The sequence below is a fragment of the Lissotriton vulgaris genome, chromosome 12 (assembly GCF_964263255.1).
Source record: "Lissotriton vulgaris chromosome 12, aLisVul1.2, whole genome shotgun sequence".
Classification (NCBI taxonomy): domain Eukaryota; kingdom Metazoa; phylum Chordata; class Amphibia; order Caudata; family Salamandridae; genus Lissotriton; species Lissotriton vulgaris.
Window position 1 is genome coordinate 14,219,478 of NC_141700.1, and position 25,132 is coordinate 14,244,609.

The window sequence follows — 25,132 nt, forward strand, 5'->3', positions numbered from 1 at the left end:
CTGGACTTCCACGCAGAGGCTAGGGAGTGGGTTGCAGAGTCGCACTGGTGCGCTGTACTGACCCTTAGAGGCTAGGGAGTGGGTTGCAGAGTCGCACTGGTGTGCTGGACTGCCCCGCAGAGGCTAGGGAGTGGGTTGCAGAGTCGCACTGGTGCCCTGGACTTCCACGCAGAGGCTAGGGAGTGGGTTGCAGAGTCGCACTGGTGCGCTGGGCTGCCCCGCAGAGTCTAGGGAGTGGGTTGCAGAGTCGCACTGGTGTGCTGGACTGCCCCGCAGAGGCTAGGGAGTGGGTTGCAGAGTCGCACTGGTGCCCTGGACTTCCACGCAGAGGCTAGGGAGTGGGTTGCAGAGTCGCACTGGTGCGCTGGACTGCCCCGCAGAGTCTAGGGAGTGGGTTGCAGAGTCACACTGGTGCGCTGGACTGCCCTGCAGAGTCTAGGGAGTGGGTTGCAGAGTCACACTGGTGCGCTGGACTGCCCCGCAGAGTCTAGGGAGTGGGTTGCAGAGTCGCACTGGTGCGCTGGACTGCCCCGCAGAGTCTAGGGAGTGGGTTGCAGAGTCACACTGGTGCGCTGGACTGCCCCGCAGAGGCTAGGGAGTGGGTTGCAGAGTCGCACTGGTGCGCTGGACTGCCCTGCAGAGGCTAGGGAGTGGGTTGCAGTGTTGCACTTGTGCGCTGGACTGACCCTTAGAGGCTAGGGAGTGGGTTGCAGTGTTGCACTGGTGCGCTGGACTGCCCCGCAGAGTCTAGGGAGTGGGTTGCAGAGTTGCACTGGTGTACTGGACTGCCCCGCAGAGTCTAGGGAGTGGGTTGCAGAGTTGCACTGGTGCGCTGGACTGCCCTGCAGAGCTAGGGAGTGGGTTGCAGAGTCACACTGGTGCGCTGGACTGCCCCGCAGAGTATAGGGAGTGGGTTGCAGAGTCACACTGGTGCGCTGGACTGCCCCGCAGAGTCTAGGGAGTGGGTTGCAGAGTCGCACTGGTGCGCTGGACTGCCCCGCAGAGTCTAGGGAGTGGGTTGCAGAGTCGCACTGGTGTGCTGGACTGCCCCGCAGAGGCTAGGGAGTGGGTTGCAGAGTCGCACTGGTGCGCTGTACTGACCCTTAGAGGCTAGGGAGTGGGTTGCAGAGTCGCACTGGTGTGCTGGACTGCCCCGCAGAGGCTAGGGAGTGGGTTGCAGAGTCGCACTGTTGCGCTGTACTGACCCTTAGAGGCTAGGGAGTGGGTTGCAGAGTCGCACTGGTGTGCTGGACTGCCCCGCAGAGTCTAGGGAGTGGGTTGCAGAGTCGCACTGGTGCGCTGGACTGCCCCGCAGAGTCTAGGGAGTGGGTTGCAGAGTCGCACTGGTGTGCTGGACTGCCCCGCAGAGGCTAGGGAGTGGGTTGCAGTGTTGCACTGGTGTGCTGGACTGCCCCGCAGAGGCTAGGGAGTGGGTTGCAGAGTCGCACTGGTGCGCTGGACTGCCCTGCAGAGCTAGGGAGTGAGTTGCAGTGTTGCACTTGTGCGCTGGACTGCCCCGCAGAGGCTAGGGAGTGGGTTGCAGTGTTGCACTGGTGCGCTGGACTGACCCTTAGAGGCTAGGGAGTGGGTTGCAGAGTCGCACTGGTGCGCTGGACTGCCCCGCAGAGTCTAGGGAGTGGGTTGCAGAGTCGCACTGGTGCGCTGGACTGCCCCGCAGAGGCTAGGGAGTGGGTTGAAGAGTCGCGCTGGACTGCCCCGCAGAGGCTAGGGAGTGGGTTGCAGTGTTGAACTTGTGCGCTGGACTGCCCCGCAGAGGCTAGGGAGTGGGTTGCAGTGTTGCACTTGTGCGCTGGATTGACCCTTAGAGGCTAGGGAGTGGGTTGCAGTGTTGCACTTGTGCGCTGGACTGCACCGCAGAGGCGAGGGAGTGGGTTGCAGTGTTGCACTTGTGCGCTGGACTGCCCCGCAGAGGCGAGGGAGTGGGTTGCAGTGTTGCACTTGTGCGCTGGACTGACACTTAGAGGCTAGGGAGTGGGTTGCAGAGTCGCACTAGTGCGCTGGACTTCCACGCAGAGGCTAGGGAGTGGGTTGCAGAGTCGCACTGGTGCGCTGTACTGACCCTTAGAGGCTAGGGAGTGGGTTGCAGAGTCGCACTGGTGTGCTGGACTGCCCCGCAGAGGCTAGGGAGTGGGTTGCAGAGTCGCACTGGTGCCCTGGACTTCCACGCAGAGGCTAGGGAGTGGGTTGCAGAGTCGCACTGGTGCGCTGGACTGCCCCGCAGAGTCTAGGGAGTGGGTTGCAGAGTCGCACTGGTGTGCTGGACTGCCCCGCAGAGGCTAGGGAGTGGGTTGCAGAGTCGCACTGGTGCCCTGGACTTCCACGCAGAGGCTAGGGAGTGGGTTGCAGAGTCGCACTGGTGCGCTGGACTGCCCCGCAGAGTCTAGGGAGTGGGTTGCAGAGTCACACTGGTGCGCTGGACTGCCCCGCAGAGTCTAGGGAGTGGGTTGCAGAGTCACACTGGTGCGCTGGACTGCCCCGCAGAGTCTAGGGAGTGGGTTGCAGAGTCGCACTGGTGCGCTGGACTGCCCCGCAGAGTCTAGGGAGTGGGTTGCAGAGTCACACTGGTGCGCTGGACTGCCCCGCAGAGGCTAGGGAGTGGGTTGCAGAGTCGCACTGGTGCGCTGGACTGCCCTGCAGAGGCTAGGGAGTGGGTTGCAGTGTTGCACTTGTGCGCTGGACTGACCCTTAGAGGCTAGGGAGTGGGTTGCAGTGTTGCACTGGTGCGCTGGACTGCCCCGCAGAGTCTAGGGAGTGGGTTGCAGAGTTGCACTGGTGTACTGGACTGCCCCGCAGAGTCTAGGGAGTGGGTTGCAGAGTTGCACTGGTGCGCTGGACTGCCCTGCAGAGCTAGGGAGTGGGTTGCAGAGTCGCACTGGTGCGCTGGACTGCCCCGCAGAGGCTAGGGAGTGGGTTGCAGAGTCGCACTGGTGCGCTGGACTGCCCCGCAGAGGCTAGGGAGTGGGTTGCAGTGTTGCACTTGTGCGCTGGACTGCCCCGCAGAGGCTAGGGAGTGGGTTGCAGTGTTGCACTTGTGCGCTGGACTGCACCGCAGAGGCTAGGGAGTGGGTTGCAGAGTCGCACTGGTGCGCTGGACTGCCCCGCAGAGGCTAGGGAGTGGGTTGCAGAGTCGCGCTGGACTGCCCCGCAGAGGCTAGGGAGTGGGTTGCAGAGTCGCGCTGGACTGCCCCGCAGAGGCTAGGGAGTGGGTTGCAGTGTTGAACTTGTGCGCTGGACTGCCCCGCAGAGGCTAGGGAGGGGGTTGCAGAGTTGCACTGGTGCGCTGGACTGCCCCGCAGAGGCTAGGGAGTGGGTTGCAGTGTTGCACTTGTACGCTGGACTGCCCCGCATAGGCTAGGGAGTGGGTTGCAGAGTCGCACTGGTGCGCTGGACTTCCCCGCAGAGGCTAGGGAGTGGGTTGCAGTGTTGCACTTGTGCGCTGGACTGCACCGCAGAGGCTAGGGAGTGGGTTGCAGAGTCGCACTGGTGCGCTGGACTGCCCCGCAGAGGCTAGGGAGTGGGTTGAAGAGTCGCGCTGGACTGCCCCGCAGAGTCTAGGGAGTGGGTTGCAGTGTTACACTTGTGCACTGGACTGCCCCGCAGAGGCTAGGGAGTGGGTTGCAGAGTCGCACTGGTGCGCTGGACTGCCCCGCAGAGGCTAGGGAGTGGGTTGCAGTGTTACACTTGTACGCTGGACTGCCCCGCAGAGTCTAGGGAGTGGGTTGCAGTGTTGCACTTGTGCACTGGACTGCCCCGCAGAGGCTAGGGAGTGGGTTGCAGTGTTGAACTTGTGCGCTGGACTGCCCTGCAGAGGCTAGGGAGTGGGTTGCAGAGTCGCACTGGTGCGCTGGACTGACCCTTAGAGGCTAGGGAGTGGGTTGCAGAGTCGCACTGGTGTGCTGGACTGCCCCGCAGAGGCTAGGGAGTGGGTTGCAGAGTCGCACTGGTGCGCTGTACTGACCCTTAGAGGCTAGGGAGTGGGTTGCAGAGTCGCACTGGTGTGCTGGACTGCCCCGCAGAGGCTTGGGAGTGGGTTGCAGAGTCGCACTGGTGCCCTGGACTTCCACGCAGAGGCTAGGGAGTGGGTCGCAGAGTCGCACTGGTGCGCTGGACTGACCCTTAGAGGCTAGGGAGTGGGTTGCAGAGTCGCACTGGTGCGCTGGACTGCCCCGCAGAGGCTAGGGAGTGGGTTGCAGTGTTGCACTGGTGCGCTGGACTGACCCTTAGAGGCTAGGGAGTGGGTTGCAGAGTCGCACTGGTGCGCTGGACTGCCCCGCAGAGTCTAGGGAGTGGGTTGCAGAGTCGCACTGGTGCGCTGGACTGCCCCGCAGAGGCTAGGGAGTGGGTTGAAGAGTCGCGCTGGACTGCCCCGCAGAGGCTAGGGAGTGGGTTGCAGTGTTGAACTTGTGCGCTGGACTGCCCCGCAGAGGCTAGGGAGTGGGTTGCAGTGTTGCACTTGTGCGCTGGATTGACCCTTAGAGGCTAGGGAGTGGGTTGCAGTGTTGCACTTGTGCGCTGGACTGCACCGCAGAGGCGAGGGAGTGGGTTGCAGTGTTGCACTTGTGCGCTGGACTGCCCCGCAGAGGCGAGGGAGTGGGTTGCAGTGTTGCACTTGTGCGCTGGACTGACACTTAGAGGCTAGGGAGTGGGTTGCAGAGTCGCACTGGTGCGCTGGACTTCCACGCAGAGGCTAGGGAGTGGGTTGCAGAGTCGCACTGGTGCGCTGTACTGACCCTTAGAGGCTAGGGAGTGGGTTGCAGAGTCGCACTGGTGTGCTGGACTGCCCCGCAGAGGCTAGGGAGTGGGTTGCAGAGTCGCACTGGTGCCCTGGACTTCCACGCAGAGGCTAGGGAGTGGGTTGCAGAGTCGCACTGGTGCGCTGGACTGCCCCGCAGAGTCTAGGGAGTGGGTTGCAGAGTCGCACTGGTGTGCTGGACTGCCCCGCAGAGGCTAGGGAGTGGGTTGCAGAGTCGCACTGGTGCCCTGGACTTCCACGCAGAGGCTAGGGAGTGGGTTGCAGAGTCGCACTGGTGCGCTGGACTGCCCCGCAGAGTCTAGGGAGTGGGTTGCAGAGTCACACTGGTGCGCTGGACTGCCCCGCAGAGTCTAGGGAGTGGGTTGCAGAGTTGCACTGGTGTACTGGACTGCCCCGCAGAGTCTAGGGAGTGGGTTGCAGAGTTGCACTGGTGCGCTGGACTGCCCTGCAGAGCTAGGGAGTGGGTTGCAGAGTCGCACTGGTGCGCTGGACTGCCCCGCAGAGGCTAGGGAGTGGGTTGCAGAGTCGCACTGGTGCGCTGGACTGCCCCGCAGAGGCTAGGGAGTGGGTTGCAGTGTTGCACTTGTGCGCTGGACTGCCCCGCAGAGGCTAGGGAGTGGGTTGCAGTGTTGCACTTGTGCGCTGGTCTGCACCGCAGAGGCTAGGGAGTGGGTTGCAGAGTCTCACTGGTGCGCTGGACTGCCCCGCAGAGGCTAGAGAGTGGGTTGCAGAGTCGCGCTGGACTGCCCCGCAGAGGCTAGGGAGTGGGTTGCAGAGTCGCACTGGTGCGCTGGACTGCCCCGCAGAGGCTAGGGAGTGGGTTGCAGAGTCGCACTGGTGCGCTGGACTGCCCCGCAGAGGCTAGGGAGTGGGTTGCAGTGTTGCACTTGTGCGCTGGACTGACCCTTAGAGGCTAGGGAGTGGGTTGCAGTGTTGCACTGGTGCGCTGGACTTCCCCGCAGAGTCTAGGGAGTGGGTTGCAGAGTTGCTCTGGTGTACTGGACTGCCCCGCAGAGTCTAGGGAGTGGGTTGCAGAGTCGCACTGGTGTGCTGGACTGCCCCGCAGAGGCTAGGGAGTGGGTTGCAGTGTTGCACCTGTGCACTGGACTGCCCCGCAGAGTCTAGGGAGTGGGTTGCAGAGTTGCACTGGTGTGCTGGACTGACTGACCCTTCGAGGCTAGTGAGTGGGTTGCAGGTTGCACTGCTGTACTGGACTGCCCCGCAGAGTCTAGGGAGTGGGTGGCAGAGTCGCACTGGTGCGCTGGACTGCCCCGCAGAGGCTAGGGAGTGGGTTGCAGAGTCGCACTGGTGCGCTGGACTGCCCCGCAGAGGCTAGGGAGTGGGTTGCAGTGTTGCACTTGTGCACTGGACTGCCCCGCATAGGCTAGGGAGTGGGTTGCAGAGTTGCACTGGTGCGCTGGACTGCCCCGCAGAGGCTAGGGAGTGGGTTGCAGTGTTGCACTTGTGCGCTGGACTGCCCCTCAGAGGCTAGGGAGTGGGTTGCAGAGTCGCACTAGTGCGCTGGACTGCCCCGCAGAGGCTAGGGAGTGGGTTGCAGAGTCGCGCCGGACTGCCCCGCAGAGGCTAGGGAGTGGGTTGCAGAGTCGCACTGGTGCGCTGGACTGCCCCGCAGAGGCTAGGGAGTGGGTTGCAGTGTTGCACTTGTGCGCTGGACTGCCCCGCAGAGTCTAGGGAGTGGGTTGCAGAGTTGCACTGGTGTGCTGGACTGACCCTTAGAGGCTAGGGAGTGGGTTGCAGAGTTGCACTTGTGCGCTGGACTGTCCCGCAGAGTCTAGGGAGTGGGTTGCACTGGTGTGCTGGACTGACCCTTAGAGGCTAGGGAGTGGGTTGCAGAGTCGCACTGGTGCGCTGGACTGCCCCGCAGAGGCTAGGGAGTGGGTTGCAGTGTTGCACTTGTGCGCTGGACTGTCCCGCAGAGTCTAGGGAGTGGGTTGCAGAGTTGCACTGGTGTGCTGGACTGACCCTTAGAGGCTAGGGAGTGGGTTGCAGAGTCGCACTGGTGCGCTGGACTGCCCCGCAGAGGCTAGGGAGTGGGTTGCAGAGTTGCACTGGTGTGCTGGACTGCCCCGCAGAGTCTAGGGAGTGGGTTGCAGAGTCGCACTGGTGCGCTGGACTGCCCCGCAGAGGCTAGGGAGTGGGTTGCAGAGTTGCACTGGTGTACTGGACTGCCCCGCAGAGTCTAGGGAGTGGGTTGCAGAGTCGCACTGGTGCGCTGGACTGCCCCGCAGAGGCTAGGGAGTGGGTTGCAGAGTCGCACTGGTGCGCTGGACTGCCCCGCAGAGGCTAGGGAGTGGGTTGCAGAGTTGCACTGGTGTGCTGGACTGACCCTTAGAGGCTAGGGAGTGGGTTGCAGAGTTGCACTGGTGTACTGGACTGCCCCGCAGAGTCTAGGGAGTGGGTTGCAGAGTCGCACTGGTGCGCTGGACTGCCCCGCAGAGGCTAGGGAGTGGGTTGCAGAGTCGCACTGCTGCGCTGGACTGCCCCGCAGAGTCTAGGGAGTGGGTTGCAGTGTTGAACTTGTGCGCTGGACTGCCCCGCAGAGGCTAGGGAGGGGGTTGCAGAGTTGCACTGGTGCGCTGGACTGCCCCGCAGAGGCTAGGGAGTGGGTTGCAGTGTTGCACTTGTACGCTGGACTGCCCCGCATAGGCTAGGGAGTGGGTTGCAGAGTCGCACTGGTGCGCTGGACTGCCCCGCAGAGGCTAGGGAGTGGGTTGCAGTGTTGCACTTGTGCGCTGGACTGCACCGCAGAGGCTAGGGAGTGGGTTGCAGAGTCGCACTGGTGCGCTGGACTGCCCCGCAGAGGCTAGGGAGTGGGTTGAAGAGTCGCGCTGGACTGCCCCGCAGAGTCTAGGGAGTGGGTTGCAGTGTTACACTTGTGCACTGGACTGCCCCGCAGAGGCTAGGGAGTGGGTTGCAGAGTCGCACTGGTGCGCTGGACTGCCCCGCAGAGGCTAGGGAGTGGGTTGCAGTGTTACACTTGTACGCTGGACTGCCCCGCAGAGTCTAGGGAGTGGGTTGCAGTGTTGCACTTGTGCACTGGACTGCCCCGCAGAGGCTAGGGAGTGGGTTGCAGTGTTGAACTTGTGCGCTGGACTGCCCTGCAGAGGCTAGGGAGTGGGTTGCAGAGTCGCACTGGTGCGCTGGACTGACCCTTAGAGGCTAGGGAGTGGGTTGCAGAGTCGCACTGGTGTGCTGGACTGCCCCGCAGAGGCTAGGGAGTGGGTTGCAGAGTCGCAGTGGTGCGCTGTACTGACCCTTAGAGGCTAGGGAGTGGGTTGCAGAGTCGCACTGGTGTGCTGGACTGCCCCGCAGAGGCTTGGGAGTGGGTTGCAGAGTCGCACTGGTGCCCTGGACTTCCACGCAGAGGCTAGGGAGTGGGTCGCAGAGTCGCACTGGTGCGCTGGACTGACCCTTAGAGGCTAGGGAGTGGGTTGCAGAGTCGCACTGGTGCGCTGGACTGCCCCGCAGAGGCTAGGGAGTGGGTTGCAGTGTTACACTTGTGCACTGGACTGCCCCGCAGAGGCTAGGGAGTGGGTTGCAGTGTTGCACTTGTGCACTGGACTGCCCCGCAGAGGCTAGGGAGTGGGTTGCAGTGTTACACTTGTACGCTGGACTGCCCCGCAGAGTCTAGGGAGTGGGTTGCAGTGTTGCACTTGTGCACTGGACTGCCCCGCAGAGGCTAGGGAGTGGGTTGCAGTGTTGAACTTGTGCGCTGGACTGCCCTGCAGAGGCTAGGGAGTGGGTTGCAGAGTCGCACTGGTGCGCTGGACTGCCCCGCAGAGGCTAGGGAGTGGGTTGCAGTGTTGCACTTGTGCGCTGGACTGACGCTTAGAGGCTAGCGAGTGGGTTGCAGTGTTGCACTTGTGCGCTGGACTGCCCCGCAGAGGCTAGGGAGTGGGTTGCAGTGTTGCACTTGTGCGCTGGACTGCCCCTTAGAGGCTAGGGAGTGGGTTGCAGTGTTGCACTTGTGCACTGGACTGCCCCGCAGAGGCTAGGGAGTGGGTTGCAGTGTTGAACTTGTGCGCTGGACTGCCCTGCAGAGGCTAGGCAGTGGGTTGCAGAGTCGCACTGGTGCGCTGGACTGCCCCGCAGAGGCTAGGGAGTGGGTTGCAGTGTTGCACTGGTGGGCTGGACTGACGCTTAGAGGCTAGCGAGTGGGTTGCAGTGTTGCACTTGTGCGCTGGACTGCCCCGCAGAGGCTAGGGAGTGGGTTGCAGTGTTGAACTTGTGCGCTGGACTGCCCTGCAGAGGCTAGGGAGTGGGTTGCAGAGTCGCACTGGTGCGCTGGACTGCCCCGCAGAGGCTAGGGAGTGGGTTGCAGTGTTGCACTGGTGGGCTGGACTGACGCTTAGAGGCTAGCGAGTGGGTTGCAGTGTTGCACTTGTGCGCTGGACTGCCCCGCAGAGGCTAGGGAGTGGGTTGCAGTGTTGAACTTGTGCGCTGGACTGCCCTGCAGAGGCTAGGGAGTGGGTTGCAGAGTCGCACTGGTGCGCTGGACTGCCCCGCAGAGGCTAGGGAGTGGGTTGCAGTGTTGCACTTGTGCACTGGACTGCCCCGCAGAGGCTAGGGAGTGGGTTGCAGTGTTGAACTTGTGCGCTGGACTGCCCCGCAGAGGCTAGGGAGTGGGTTGCAGAGTCGCACTGGTGCGCTGGACTGCCCCGCAGAGGCTAGGGAGTGGGTTGCAGTGTTGCACTGGTGGGCTGGACTGACGCTTAGAGGCTAGCGAGTGGGTTGCAGTGTTGCACTGGTGTGCTGGACTGCCCCGCAGAGGCTAGGGAGTGGGTTGCAGTGTTGAACTTGTGCGCTGGACTGCCTCGCAGAGGCTAGGGAGTGGGTTGCAGTGTTGCCCTGGTGCGCTGGACTGCCTCGCAGAGGCTAGGGAGTGGGTTGCAGTGTTGAACTTGTGCGCTGGACTGCCCCGCAGAGTCTAGGGAGTGGGTTGCAGAGTCACACTGGTGCGCTGGACTGCCCCGCAGAGGCTAGGGAGTGGGTTGCAGAGTCGCACTTGTGCGCTGGACTGCCCCGCAGAGGCTAGGGTGTGGGTTGCAGTGTTGCACTGGTGCGCTGGACTGCCCCTTAGTGGCTAGGGAGTGGGTTGCAGTGTTGCACTTGTGCACTGGACTGCCCCGCAGAGGCTAGGGAGTGGGTTGCAGTGTTGCACTGGTGCGCTGGACTGCCCCGCAGAGGCTAGCGAGTGGGTTGCAGTGTTGAACTTGTGCGCTGGACTGCCCCGCAGAGGCTAGGGAGTGGGTTGCAGAGTCGCACTGGTGCGCTGGACTGCCCCGCAGAGGCTAGGGAGTGGGTTGCAGTGTTGCACTGGTGGGCTGGACTGACCCTTAGAGGCTAGCGAGTGGGTTGCAGTGTTGCACTTGTGCGCTGGACTGCCCCGCAGAGGCTAGCGAGTAGGTTTCCCATCCGGGCTGGCAGCACTGTAATCCAGAGGCGTATGGCAGATACACTCTGTGGCCCCAAGAGATGCGTCTCTGCTGAAGCTGGGGGCCTGTCTGCAAAGCCAGGTACTGTTCTGAGGCTCGGTAGTTGGCTGGAAGGCGGATAACCGCACTGGGGCTACATCGCAAGTTGCCCCTTTAGGTTGGTGGGTAGTTCTCTTGAGCCCTCTTCCTTTTCCCGTTGTCACCGTGTGTGGTGTGACACGAGCAGTGTCATGATTTCTTCTTCAGATTATTCATCCTAACAGAGCTCATTCTGTAATGCAGCTTATCCCTGCTCTTTCTCGTGGTCACTATGGAATAAATGGATGTTTTAATGCCCCTGTCCTGGCCACAGAACGCTGCTTAAAGCCCCAGTGTTGTTGTCTATAAAGGTCACAGTGCAGGGGTTGCTTGAGGTGGAATTCTGTAGATGAATACTGCAGCTCCCTGCCTGTGGGTCAGGAGACCGTATACGGCATATAAATCCACATTAGATGCAAGATCAAACTCCGACATACAGAGGCCTTTTAGATCAACCTAGTGTGCAGTGTATTAGAGCAAACGACAAGTATAAAAAACATAGCTACATTTATCCAGAGACCAGCATTGCCTGAACTACGAGAGATGTGTTTAGAGTTTGCCTGAGTTGGTTGAGGATTTCTGGCCGAAGTTTGAGGCTTGGTGCCAACACTGCCAGTTCACTGGATAAATTAGCTAGTGTCGGAGTGAAACAGGAGAGCTTCTATCTTCTATATGTACTGCTGCTCACTGCGCTGTACCTACTCTGCATGTGACGGAAGGTTACACGGCTCTAGATGAGCTGTAGGTATTCACTGTGTGAGGGAGTTCACACTGCTGCTCCCTGCACTGTACCTGCAGTGTGTAAGAGAATCTTGTGCCGCTGCTCCCTGCGCTGTACCTGCAGTGTGCAAGAGAATCTTGTGCCGCTGCTCCCTGCGCTGTACCTGCAGTGTGTAAGAGAATCTTGTGCCGCTGCTCCCTGCGCTGTACCTGCAGTGTGTAAGAGAATCTTGTGCTGCTGCTCCCTGCGCTGTACCTGCAGTGTGTAAGAGAATCTTGTGCTGCTGCTCCCTGCGCTGTACCAGCAGTGTGTAAGAGAATCTTGTGCTGCTGCTCCCTGCGGTGTACCTGCAGTGTGCAAGAGAATCTTGTGCCGCTGCTCCCTGCGCTGTACCTGCAGTGTGTAAGAGAATCTTGTGCCGCTGCTCCCTGCGCTGTACCTGCAGTGTGCAAGAGAATCTTGTGCTGCTGCTCCCTGCGCTGTACCTGCAGTGTGCAAGAGAATCTTGTGCTGCTGCTCCCTGCGCTGTACCAGCAGTGTGTAAGAGAATCTTGTGCTGCTGCTCCCTGCGCTGTACCTGCAGTGTGTAAGAGAATCTTGTGCTGCTGCTCCCTGCGCTGTACCAGCAGTGTGTAAGAGAATCTTGTGCTGCTGCTCCCTGCGCTGTACCAGCAGTGTGTAAGAGAATCTTGTGCTGCTGCTCCCTGCGCTGTACCAGCAGTGTGTAAGAGAATCTTGTGCTGCTGCTCCCTGCGCTGTACCAGCAGTGTGTAAGAGAATCTTGTGCTGCTGCTCCCTGCGCTGTACCAGCAGTGTGTAAGAGAATCTTGTGCTGCTGCTCCCTGCGCTGTACCAGCAGTGTGTAAGAGAATCTTGTGCTGCTGCTCCCTGCGCTGTACCTGCAGTGTGTAAGAGAATCTTGTGCCGCTGCTCCCTGCGCTGTACCTGCAGTGTGCAAGAGAATCTTGTGCTGCTGCTCCCTGCGCTGTACCAGCAGTGTGTAAGAGAATCTTGTGCCGCTGCTCCCTGCGCTGTACCAGCAGTGTGTAAGAGAATCTTGTGCTGCTGCTCCCTGCGCTGTACCAGCAGTGTGTAAGAGAATCTTGTGCTGCTGCTCCCTGCGCTGTACCTGCAGTGTGTAAGAGAATCTTGTGCTGCTGCTCCCTGCGCTGTACCTGCAGTGTGTAAGAGAATCTTGTGCTGCTGCTCCCTGCGCTGTACCTGCAGTGTGTAAGAGAATCTTGTGCCGCTGCTCCCTGCGCTGTACCTGCAGTGTGCAAGAGAATCTTGTGCCGCTGCTCCCTGCGCTGTACCAGCAGTGTGCAAGAGAATCTTGTGCCGCTGCTCCCTGCGCTGTACCTGCAGTGTGTAAGAGAATCTTGTGCCGCTGCTCCCTGCGCTGTACCTGCAGTGTGCAAGAGAATCTTGTGCTGCTGCTCCCTGCGCTGTACCTGCAGTGTGTAAGAGAATCTTGTGCCGCTGCTCCCTGCGCTGTACCTGCAGTGTGTAAGAGAATCTTGTGCCGCTGCTCCCTGCGCTGTACCTGCAGTGTGCAAGAGAATCTTGTGCCGCTGCTCCCTGCGCTGTACCAGCAGTGTGTAAGAGAATCTTGTGCCGCTGCTCCCTGCGCTGTACCAGCAGTGTGTAAGAGAATCTTGTGCCACTGCTCCCTGCGCTGTACCTGCAGTGTGTAAGAGAATCTTGTGCCGCTGCTCCCTGCGCTGTACCTGCAGTGTGTAAGAGAATCTTGTGCTGCTGCTCCCTGCGCTGTACCAGCAGTGTGTAAGAGAATCTTGTGCTGCTGCTCCCTGCGCTGTACCAGCAGTGTGTAAGAGAATCTTGTGCTGCTGCTCCCTGCGCTGTACCTGCAGTGTGTAAGAGAATCTTGTGCTGCTGCTCCCTGCGCTGTACCTGCAGTGTGTAAGAGAATCTTGTGCTGCTGCTCCCTGCGCTGTACCTGCAGTGTGTAAGAGAATCTTGTGCTGCTGCTCCCTGCGCTGTACCAGCAGTGTGTAAGAGAATCTTGTGCTGCTGCTCCCTGCGCTGTACCAGCAGTGTGTAAGAGAATCTTGTGCTGCTGCTCCCTGCGCTGTACCAGCAGTGTGTAAGAGAATCTTGTGCTGCTGCTCCCTGCGCTGTACCAGCAGTGTGTAAGAGAATCTTGTGCTGCTGCTCCCTGCGCTGTACCTGCAGTGTGTAAGAGAATCTTGTGCTGCTGCTCCCTGTGCTGTTCCTGCAGTGTGTAAGAGAATCTTGTGCTGCTGCTCCCTGCGCTGTACCAGCAGTGTGTAAGAGAATCTTGTGCTGCTGCTCCCTGCGCTGTACCTGCAGTGTGTAAGAGAATCTTGTGCTGCTGCTCCCTGCGCTGTACCAGCAGTGTGTAAGAGAATCTTGTGCCGCTGCTCCCTGCGCTGTACCTGCAGTGTGTAAGAGAATCTTGTGCCGCTGCTCCCTGCGCTGTACCTGCAGTGTGCAAGAGAATCTTGTGCTGCTGCTCCCTGCGCTGTACCAGCAGTGTGTAAGAGAATCTTGTGCCGCTGCTCCCTGCGCTGTACCAGCAGTGTGTAAGAGAATCTTGTGCTGCTGCTCCCTGCGCTGTACCAGCAGTGTGTAAGAGAATCTTGTGCTGCTGCTCCCTGCGCTGTACTTATTCTACATGTGACGGAAGGCTGCCTTTTCTTTTCTGAATGGGGCTTCTGGGGCTGCCTGTAGTGTGGTTGCAAACCTCCTGGCTGTCTCACTGCACCAGTACCTATTTCTGATGGATCCTACAGGCCTCAGTAGTGCAAGGTCGGCTTTCCCTCTCTTCACTGTCTAAGAGCATGACACAGGATGGAAGTCAAAGACAGTGTCTAGATGCAGTGTTGGACACACCGTCTCCAGGCAGCCCTCTGTCAGGCCGACAACAGTTCTTGTTTGTCTAAGATGCTGGAAGCTAATGATGATGCCATTTCCCATAGGCAGAAGCGCACCTACAGGCATGAGCAGGAGTCGGCCGACAGTCACCGTCATTATAGTTTAGGTCTTGCCTAGGCAGCACTTGAGCCGTCTCTTCAAGACATGCTGTGTTCAGGATATGGGCTTTAAGTTCCGTCCATGATTTCAATTGGCTCTTGTGACTGTCCTATGTCAATGTTTTATTGTCTTTGGTTCTTTGCTTACCAGTCCCCCCTTTTCTACTCTTGTAACCTCCCATAAAGACTGCCCCTATTTCATGTGTTGTTACTCAGAATGTTTTATTTACAGTTTGTGAGCACTCTTTTGTTAAAGACTTATTCACCATGGCTACTGTTGCAGGCACAACAGCTATTCACTGCCCAAACCTCACTTCCTCAACATGTTGTTCTTGAAATTGTTTCTTGTAGTTTTAGGTGTGTTTTTCTATGGTTTCCGTTGCATTAGCGTGCAAGGTAACATTTTATTTATTCCAGCACGGCATGCTGCGATTCATCGTTACCAATGGCAGCCGCCTGTCTTTTCTTTTAATGTGCGTGGCTCGCCCAACAATGTTTTTTTTTTTGGGAGTGGGGTATGCCATGCCTTATTCATACCAATGACAGCCACTGAGAGGACACCAGCGCCCTGGGCAGGATGCACACGCTGCATAGTATTGCAAAACACCATAGCCCACTGTTTCGTCCTCTGTTGCTCAAGTTAAAACTTAAGAAGTGCCCTTCGTTGGCAGCCTGTTGTGCTTGGGACATAAAAGTACCAGGAAAGTAAATGCAATATTGCGACCGCCCATCTCCAAGCCCGTCGTTATGCTTGTGCATTAGACACCCGGCGCAGGCGCACTGTTGCCGGTTGCAGTTTTATGACAAAATAAAAGTCTGGCACGGCATGAAGCAGGAGCAACGCAGTAAGGGAGTGAAGATCAACACTTATTTTAGCTGAGTGTGCACAGGCAATGCTTCGGAAAGTAGCTTAACAACATCAATTGCTCTAACTTTCAACAATGTGAGATCTATTGCATTGTAAATGCTTGTTTAAAGATAATATTGGGACTATAAGTGGAACATGGCTGTCACCGATAAGTTGGTGGGTCTCCCAACCATGTCTAACTACATCTGTTGATCCTTTGTGGTAGCAATCCATCTACTAACATGCATTGCAACTTTTTTCAGCCTGTGCCAAAAATTCACGCTCTGCACGTATGTCTGCACTCATCCCAATCATACTTAGTCCCTTTATCAAGAAACATGCTCACTTTGCTGCCTTGAAATGGCCATTGTGTCGCTGATGCCTCCCTAGATCTGGATGGGTGAGTCCTTGCTGTTTGCCACCACCAAGTGTTTACTGCTTACCTCCAGGCTCAGAAAACCCAATAGTGTTTTACATGTCTCAGATCTCTCAAATGTACCGTATAACAAGGCTCTGCTCTCTACGTTTGTTACTAAACCACCTCTGCTTACTGTTGGGGGAAATGTCTTTTCTGCAACAGATGTGAAATGGCTCTTTATAACTCTGTAGCGGTATGTTGCCGCTTTTTGGGCATCTCTCATGCAAACTCTGCGTGATATCGGGGAAAGATGTCCTATTGGGCATCTTTCCTTCTTAAAAGGCAGAGCTTGGTGATGACGATGTTGCCATACACGAAGGAGAAGGCGGCAGCGTCACCAGTGCAGGACTAAAGGTGGCTTATATGTGTGTGTGTCTTTCCGCCTTTTTGTGCCTGTGTGTGTGTCTTGCTGCGTATGCCTGTACATATGTGTCTATATTTGCATACATTGTATTGGTACGTAAAATATATGGCACATTTTCCATAAAGAATTCAAAAGTCCTATTTTATTGATAAGTTTAGCAAGTCCTTCAAGTTTGGAATATCATCTTGGAAATCAAAGGTCCCTCTATTTCTAAAGTTTGGTGAACAATGTAAAACTCTTTTTTGAAGTCCGGTTTTGTGCACTTTAATATTGGTTCTTCCAGAGATCATCTAATTAGCAAAAAGGCTAAAGAACATGTGGATAAACTTTGGCCATATTTGTCTACACTTAAAGCCCATGTGTTTCCTTTGCATAAAAACATATGAAAGTGAAGGCCTTGGACCATGGAGTTTTAAATTCTTTCTGATGCACTGAGAATGTATTTTATGTGTGAGACTGAGAACTGAAGTGGAATGGATGTAGACACTGTTGAAATCTTACTAGCAGCTGTAGGGAAAAAGAGGAAGGCCGCACCATTGATATGCTGCTACAGGGTATCAGTAGCATTAAAAAAAATCATGTTATGTTATGGTCCTCTTATATAGCGCATGACTCTCCCAGGGGCATATCAGCGCTTACTTAGGCGAAAACCGGAGGGAAAATGATGCATCAAAGCCAAAGGGAGTTAAAATAGGAAGGTCTTGAGTTGTTTCCTGAAAACCAGATAGGAAGTATATTTACGCAAAGACTCTGGTAGGGAATTCCAGTACTTGGGGGCAATATATGAGAAAGCTTTGCCTCCTGAACGGGTACGTTGAATGCGAGGGATTTTCAACAGCGCCATCTCGTTTGATTTCAGGTTACGACAGGAAATCTGCTTACAAAATTTCTGTTGCAAATAGCCAGGACCTGTTCCATTGATGGCTTTTAAAGTGAGACAACAGACCTTGAAGAATGATCTCTCTTTCACTGAAAGCCATTGAAGCTCTCTGAGCAGCGGGAGTGATGGAGAGCCTGGGGGTGGTTTAAGACCATCCTTGCCGCCGTATTTTGGATGATTTGAAGTTTAGCTACCAAGGTTTCACCTACTTCGGCCAATAGGGCGTTCCCGTAGTCCAAGCGGCTCTACACCGTCGCCTGGACCACTGTTCTACGATGTTTCGCTGGTAGGTATGGAATAATTCTACGGAGTAGACGAAGACTATAGTAGCATGAGCTTGTGATGTTTTTGACATTGTCCTTCATAGTCAGTTTGTCATCCAGTTGTACTCCCAAGCTCTTCACTGAGGATGAGGGATTGGGCGCCCTCCCCAACTGGGCAGGCCACTATTCGGCCATATTGAAGTTATTCGTTCTTCCCAGAAGCATAAGCTCTGTTTTTTCTGGATTAAGTTGAAGGCAGCATTCTGTCATCCAGTTTGAAATGGCCAACATTCCTGCTAAAAAACGCAATCTCTCCTCATTTAGATTCGATCCAGTATGGAAAATCAGCTGAGTATCGTCTGCATACAATATAATCTCAAACCCAAAAGGTCGAACGATCTTGGCCAGTGGAGCCATATATACGTTAAAGAGAGTAGGGCTCAAGCAGGAGCCCTGTGGTACTGCCTTATCTAGCAGGAATTTTTGAGACCTGAAAGGGCCCAGCATGACCGTTTGCCCTCTGTCTTCCAGAAACGTTTTAGCAATTTCAGAGCGAGGTCCTCAACACCACATTCCCGTACCCTCTCCACAAGCAGTCGATGGGAGACAGTATCGAATGCTGCGGAGAGGTCCAAGAGGATGAGTATTGCAGATCCTCCCTCGTCAAGGGTTTGTCTTATTGAATCCGTGACTGCCAATATGGCGGTCTCGGTACTAAAGCCCGGCCGAAAACCGGACTGCGAGGGGTCCAAGATATTATTAATCTCTAAATAATGACTCAGTTGTTTATTTATCATGTCAGTTGTCCCATTTTGCTAGTTTAGTTGGGCCTCATTGGAGATATGGTCTAGATACTGTTCCTCTGTGGGCTGTGTTAGCGGTGCTTCCTCCTGCCCTCTGCTTCTTTCCCTTCCTTCACCTGTGGCTGACCAGGTTCTTGTTTGTACTGCAGGTGTTTGCTTCAGCTGACTGAGGATGGACTACACCTGGATCAGCTGTTCAAGGACTACCCCTTCCAGTTGGATGAGAAGGAGATGGTGCTTCGGGCCATCCATGCGGTCAATCCCAAATTCCAGCCTCCCACCTTGTTGCTTAGGGAAAAGTGCTCCTCGCCTTTACTCTTGGACTTCTACTGCAAGGTACGGGCAGAGGGGGACCTGTTGCTGAGCCCTGCTCCAGAAGCAGCTCAGCTGCTGCCATTTGTGTGGGACTTGGAAGTGATGACCACCCAGGAGGTATAGCTGTGAGCCACGATTAGTAATGGGGGGCTTTTGATGTGGGTGTGTGCATCGTCTACATCAGTATTGGGTGAGTATTAAGAGTTGGGCAGTGCATACAGACTAGTATTCTTTGTTAATGCCATATGCTCAACATCCTGGAGTTAGGTGTTCCGGGTTTGTAAAGCCATGGCTGTTGCTATTCTTACATGCAGTAGGCGGTCTCTCTGGATTTAGCTGCATTCCCTTCAAGGCACGCGATGATCGAAGCTGTGGTCTCTGATTCAGGAGCTGTTATTCAATGCAGTAGACAGCCTCTGCTGCTTTAGCTGCACTCCTTATAGGGCACACTACGATCGGAGCTGTAGTAGCCTGATCTCTGCTGTGGTCTCTGCTGCTGTAGCTGTTCTTAGGTGCAGTAGACAGCCTCTGCTGCTTTAGCTGCACCCCGTACGGGGCCCGCTATGATCTAAGCTGTGTTAACCTGATCTCTGCTGTGTTCTCTGATGTAGGAGCTGGTCTTATATGCAGTAGGCGTCCTCTCCTGCTTCAGCTGTACTGACTGCAGGAAACGCTGTGACCGAAGGTGCAGTAGTGTGATCTCCTCTGTGGCCCCTGCTTCAGCGCCTGGTGTGTGTAACTGGTTGTGCTTACATTCTGACTCCTGCAGCACAAACCTGGGTCGGGGCTGCAGTAGTCCTCCTCTCTCTTGACTGTGGTCTTTGCTGCAGATTAGCTTGTCTTGCTATAGCTGCAGTGTCTGCCGGACAGGCCATTATCCTGTCTGCCGTTCCTTCCTCAGCTGCTGGCTCCTGCTTCTTCATGCTCCTCTTCTTAGTGTCATTCTCGAAGTCATACCCAGCTCCCCCTCTCAGATACTTTGCTGCTTTGATGAAACAAGCGCTCGCTGGTTCGGGTGGCGGATTTTCTGGTGTGCTTTAGGTTGAAGCACCAGTGCCATTTAACCCAGGCTACCTCCGCTCCTTACATTATGTACAGTATAGGTGACGGGCTGATTCCTACTTGTGCCTACAGTACAACCGGAATACTGTTTGTAACCTTAGCCGGAGTGTGCAACACTGTGTGATCCCACTCTTCTCCTGGGTAAAGTATAATGACCAGGTATGGTGTATGCCAGGTGGCCCTGCGGTGCTGTGGCGTGTACCCTCATGAGATGCAGTGACTGCATTGTTGATTTCTTTCCTAGGTGGATCCTGTGTCCTATCCAAAGCTGGAGTTCTCAACGTCAGACCTGCAGAAACGCTTCCAGAAACAGCTTTCTCTGGAGAGAGCGGGAGTGGTTACCATTGACTCTGTGGAAGCGGTGAAACCTCTGACCGATCAGAACCATAAAGCGGTATGTTCTCTGACTGGAATTTTCCAGTAGGCTCCTGTTGAAAGGAAGATTACCCTGTCACATGCAGCAAAAGGCTTCAAGGGTCCTTCAGCTAGGATGGGAGAGATCTGATTTCTTGGCACATTTGCAGATATACCTGAAGGACGTCTCTAGCGAGGGTAGGAGTGGGTTGATTCCTTGGCACGTACAGTGATAGGCTTGAAGGGCGCCTGCCGCGAGAATGCAAGAGATCCCGCATACCATTGTGTTCAGCTTGCATGATAGATAGGAAGACGTCCTTCATTTGCTAACACCCACAACTTTTGCTTTTGAAAGCTTTTTTCCTTTTGATGATGTGAAAATCAGAGAGTCAGACAGTTATAGAAGGTCTTTTAAGCAAATTCATAGCCAGAGATTGCTTTTAGAAGTTGAGGTAAAGCCCTGTTGGTTCCGCCAGTATATTCGATCCAAGCATGCTAGAAAAGCAGGAGGGTTTGGTTGCCCGACAGTGGCGTCATTGTTGCTAATTTTGCGGCAGTGTTTTTCAGGTATAGATCAGCACACGTTAAACAGTGTCTTCTGGACAGAGCTCTGATTGGAAGTCACACTCTGTTGTTGCTCTCTAGAGAGCTCTAGGCTGTTTGGTTACCTCCTGCTCCAGGAGTTGGGTCTTGGAAGGGGTTTGGTGAAGCAATAGTGTGGTTGGGTGTGACTGATTCGTTTCAGAGGCTCCAGTGACCCCTCTAGTGCTTCTGGGTGACGGATGCTGCGCAGAGGGGTTGTTCAGGGATAGTACAGGTATGCACAGGTGTGCTAGTGATTGGTGGTAGGCTTGGGTTTGGAAGGGTATGTGACTGGTAATAAGATTATGCTCAGAGTGGTTGGTAATGGGGCGCAGGAGTTTGTTTGGAGTGTTGGGTATGAGTGGCACGCTTAGGATTGACTGCTGTCTTAGATCGTTATCGAAGCCTACGTAGTGCATTTAGTAACTTCCACAATATCATTGTGAAAGTCTGTGGCATCTTTAACCAGAAGCGCCTAATATTTCCTGTTACAAGTAATTCAAACAGGATATTTAATTCTGTAACAGAATGAAGACAGCCGTGTACCACCATAAACCGCTTCCAAGACAGATATAGTTCTGTACTGGTCAAAAGTATTTTGAAAGCTTTATTTATTAATGAAACTTGAAGAACAGAACCTGCTATTTAGTAGCCGTGGTGTTAAAGAGGCATTTGTCCAGGGTCGATGGGCTTTGTTCTTGAGTCTTGATGTGGGACGTTGCTCCTATTACGCAGAGTGTTGCAGGATGAGTGATACCAGGGCTCAGGCAAAGTGTGGGAATAGGTTTCAGTTCTAAGTTGAAACGTTCCTGTGATCTCGTGGATTTGTTTTTGATGGAACCGAGAGCTTGTTTGTGAAGAGGTCCAAGTGAAGCAGTTTTCTTCAATTGATTGCTTTTGACGCATCGTTCGGACCGTCCTCTATTACTTGTGCAAATGAAAGTTGTTTAATCGGTGGAAATGTGTACATCTTGAGGGTAGACACCCCTGTCTTGGTGTTCCCCTGCAGCGAGAGCTGTTGAAGGTTCTTCGTGCCCGCTGGCGGAAGTCTCTTCGCCGCGCCTTCTATGACTCGAAGGTCCGAATGGCTGCCCTGAACATCCAGTCACAGCGCATAAACCTGCACCCCTTCCTGTGCCTGCTGGACGACGAAGAGTACGTGGATATTATGCTGCAGGTATGTTCTCGCATTGAAGGCGGTGCTCCTTGTGATAGTGGTGCGCATGCAGAGTGAGACCGCTGTAGTAGAGCGCTTGTGCATCTCCCACTGGTGAAGCTGAGCATCTTCGGTTCAGGAGCCCCCCCTGCAGATCAGAGACACATTTTGAAAATTGCATCTTTCTTGGTGGTGTGTGTTGGAGCTCTGTGAATGGAAATGTTGCTTGGACAGTCTGATGCCTGATGTTAGCTCTGATACAATAAACATGTTGTTCTGGTAAAGGCAAATGCTTCCGGTTTGCTTACGTATCTCGGTTTCCCTCGAATCCCTTTGCTTGCAGAGCTTGTCTAACCTCCCTCCCAGCGGTGACTCTCTCCTGGTTGTCGCCAGAGACCTGGGCACACAAATCTACAACAAATATTCCATCCGGAGGAAGACTCGCAGCCAGGTGGAGAGCAAGGTGCAGGCCCTGTATGCAGAGTATGTGCAGCTGCTTGCAAAGGAGAGCCAGGTGAGCCGTATGTGGCGGGAGGGCCCCACTCTCCCTGCGGAGTGAGGGCACCCAAGCTCCCGGTGATAGGCAGTCTGACAGTACATAGGAAGGATTTCGTTAAATGAAAATACATTTTTGGCTGTTAATCAGAAGAGTGTGGATCCTTCACCCATATCTCCCATGTGCACTCTTTTCTGTATCTAACGTAGCAGAGCTTAACATATGTATTTGTAAAGTGCACATTTCCCCAGAAGTGTATCTTGGTGCATAATTAACAGATGTTTTTTGTCACTCAACGGCACATTTTATTGGCCCCAGAATTATAAGTTGACCTGCCCGGATTCGAACCTGTGATCATGACATCAAACCCAGACCTCTGCAGTGCATGGGTTAGCCCACTGAGCAGGCTAGAGCTGTAGCATATCCTAAACCTGCAGGTCTTGCACTTTTCCTCTTCTCTGTATTTTGCACACTAATAAAGAGATTTAGAATACCATATTTCACAGCTAGATTTGTCTCTTGGCACTTTAATAGCAACTGCTATGTTTACTGTTTCAGTGCTTTTTACAGAAAAGTGCTCTGCCTAACCCTTGTGCAGCATTCACAGTATCATGTCCACTGTAGTGTGCAGCATTCACAGTATCATGTCCAGCATTGGCTGTAAGATGGCCACAAACATGTCCTGTCCAACCTGCGTTACAGTACAGTGTGTCCAGGAATGCGCCTATTCTAACAGTGTGTGCCTCTTGTATAGACCCCAAACAGTGAACCACTGTAGTCCCACTGTATTGTAGCTTCCTTGATATAACTCTGAGTAGGCTGGGATGGTTGGGCTGGTGTAAAGTGCACTCCTCAGCGCTCCTACTCAAGCCTTAATGTGGCATGGGCCGCCTATCTCTCGTGGGCCACTGTTTCCCTATCTCTTGCTTTGATAGGGCAGGCAGCTTTCCTCGTTGGATTCCTTATTTTATGTTGCATCAGTTATCTACTGCTTTGCTGCAGCACAGGCCTGAGTGCGGCCTCTCATGCCTTGCTGCAGCACAGACCTGAGTGCGTCATCTCATGCCTTGCTGCAGTACAGGCCTGAATGTGTCATCTCATGCTTTGCTACATCAGAGACATGAGTGTGTCATCTCCTGCCTTGCTGCAGCACAGGCCTGAGTGCGGTCTCTCATGCCTTGCTACATCAGAGACATGAGTGTGTCATCTCATGCCTTGCTGCAGCACAGGTCTGATTGTGTCATCTCATGCCTTGCTACATCAGAGACCTGAGTGTGTCATCTCCTGCCTTGCTGCAGCACGGGCCTGAGTTCATCATCTCATGCCCTGGTGCTACACAGGGCCTCAGTGCATCATCTCATGCCTTGGTACAGCACAGGCCTGAGTGTTTCATCTCATGCCTTGTCGCAGCACATATCTGAGTGAGTCATCTGATTCCTTGCTGCAGCACAGACCTGAGTGCGTCATCTCATGCCTTGCTGCAGTACAGGCCTGAATGTGTCATCTCATGCTTTGCTACATCAGAGACATGAGTGTGTCATCTCATGCCTTGCTGCAGCACAGGCCTGAGTGCGGTCTCTCATGCCTTGCTACATCAGAGACATGAGTGTGTCATCTCATGCCTTGCTGCAGCACAGGCCTGATTGTGTCATCTCATGCCTTGCTGCATCAGAGACCTGAGTGTGTCATCTCCTGCCTTGCTGCAGCACGGGCCCGAGTTCATCATCTCATGCCCTGGTGCTACACAGGGCCTCAGTGCATCATCTCATGCCTTGGTACAGCACAGGCCTGAGTGTTTCATCTCATGCCTTGTCGCAGCACATATCTGAGTGAGTCATCTGATTCCTTGCTTCAGCACAGGCCTGAGTGTGTCATCTCATGTCTTGCTGCATCAGAGACCTGAGTGCTTCATCTCATGCCTTGCTGTAGCACAGAGCCTCAGTGCATCATCTCATTTCTTGGTGCAGCACAGTCCTGAGTGCGTCATCTCATGCCCTGCTGCAGCACAGCCTGAATGCATCATCTCATGCCTTGGTGCAGCACAGTCTTGAGTACATCATCTCATGCCTTGGTGCCTCACAGGGCCTCAGTGCATCATCTCATTTCTTGGTGCAGCACAGTTCTGAGTGTGTCATCTCATGCCCTGCTGCAGCACAGCCTGAATGCATCAACTCATGCCTGGGTGCTTCACAGGCCTGAGTGTGTAATTTCATGCTTTTCTGCAGCACAGGCCTGAGTGAGTCATCTCATGCTTTGCTGCAGCACAGGCCTGAGTGCCATATCATGCCTTGCTGCAGCACCGGCCTGCTTGCCTCATTTCATGCCTTGCTGCAGCACAGGCCTGCTTGCCTCATTTCATGCTTTGCTGCAGCACAGGCCTGAGTGCCTCATTTCATGCCTTGCTGCAGCACTGGCCTGGATGTTTACCTTATGCCTTGCTGCAACACAAGCAGAGTAGTTAATCTCATGCATTGCTCTAATGCAGACCGCAGTACCTCATCTCATATTTCTCTGCACTTGTCCCACATAGGTCAACAATTATCTGCCACGTGAATACTGGCAGAAGCTGGAGTCTGAGATGGCTTCGGGCCCTTCTTTGGTTCTTGATGACTGTCCGTGGCCACACATCTTGCTGGTGCAGCTCGGTGCACACTTGGTTGATCTCATGGTGGGCGCCATTAAGGTGATGAATACAGCCCCAGATCCGAAACCAATTCCTGTGCTGTATCACATGTACACGTTTCGGAGCCATCGGCAGGTGAGTTGTTTGGGGCCCTTCTCGCTCATACTGAGCCAGATGATACCTCGTTTTGTACCAGGCGATAGCTGGGAGTCTGTCTTTGGCTGTCACAGAAACAAACCTAGCGCTAGAGTTAGGAAGTCACAAAGGACATATGTCTATCTCTTCTTATGTGAAGTGACCAGTGGCCAAGATGTTCTATTCCTATTTTTTGCTTTCGGACGCCGACACGGCACAGCAGACATGGAATAGTGAGAAGTTACGGGTGACACCTATGCTCATTGTATTTACAAACCTTCCCTGACACTGAGAGGCGAGAAACTGGAGAGCACCCCTCCTGCACCCTTTGCACATATGTGACTTCCAGGCACTGGCCAGCCAGAAACAGAGCACCCCTCCTGCGCCCTTAGCATATACATGACTTCCAGGCACTGGGCAGCCAGAAAAAGAGCACCCCTCCTGCACCCTTTGCACATACATGACTTCCAGGCACTGACCAGCCAGAAACAGAGCACCCCTCCTGCACCCTTTGCACATACATGACTTCCAGGCACTGACCAGCCAGAAACCAAGCACCCCTCCTGCACCCTTTGCACATACATGACTTCCAGGCACTGAGCAGCCAGAAACAGAGCACCCCTCCGGCACCCTTTGCACATACAGGACTTCCAGGCACTGACCAGCCAGAAACAGAGCACCCCTCCGGCACCCTTTGCACATACATGACTTCCAGGCACTGACCAGCCAGAAACCAAGCACCCCTCCTGCACCCTTTGCACATACATGACTTCCAGGCACTGACCAGCCAG

General features: G+C 55.0%; 1 protein-coding gene across 2 annotated transcripts in view; it reads left to right on the forward strand.

The window, feature by feature from the left end:
• POLRMT (RNA polymerase mitochondrial) overlaps positions 1 to 25,132 on the forward strand; it is a 178,158-nt gene that overhangs the window by 84,709 nt on the left and 68,317 nt on the right. For both annotated transcript variants that reach the window (XM_086946739.1, XM_086946740.1), the window contains 5 exons: positions 17,768 to 17,954; positions 19,240 to 19,389; positions 20,941 to 21,108; positions 21,431 to 21,601; positions 24,114 to 24,341. In XM_086946739.1, the coding sequence (XP_086802865.1) occupies positions 17,768 to 17,954; positions 19,240 to 19,389; positions 20,941 to 21,108; positions 21,431 to 21,601; positions 24,114 to 24,341 (904 nt within the window). The remainder of the gene's footprint in view (positions 1 to 17,767; positions 17,955 to 19,239; positions 19,390 to 20,940; positions 21,109 to 21,430; positions 21,602 to 24,113; positions 24,342 to 25,132) is intronic.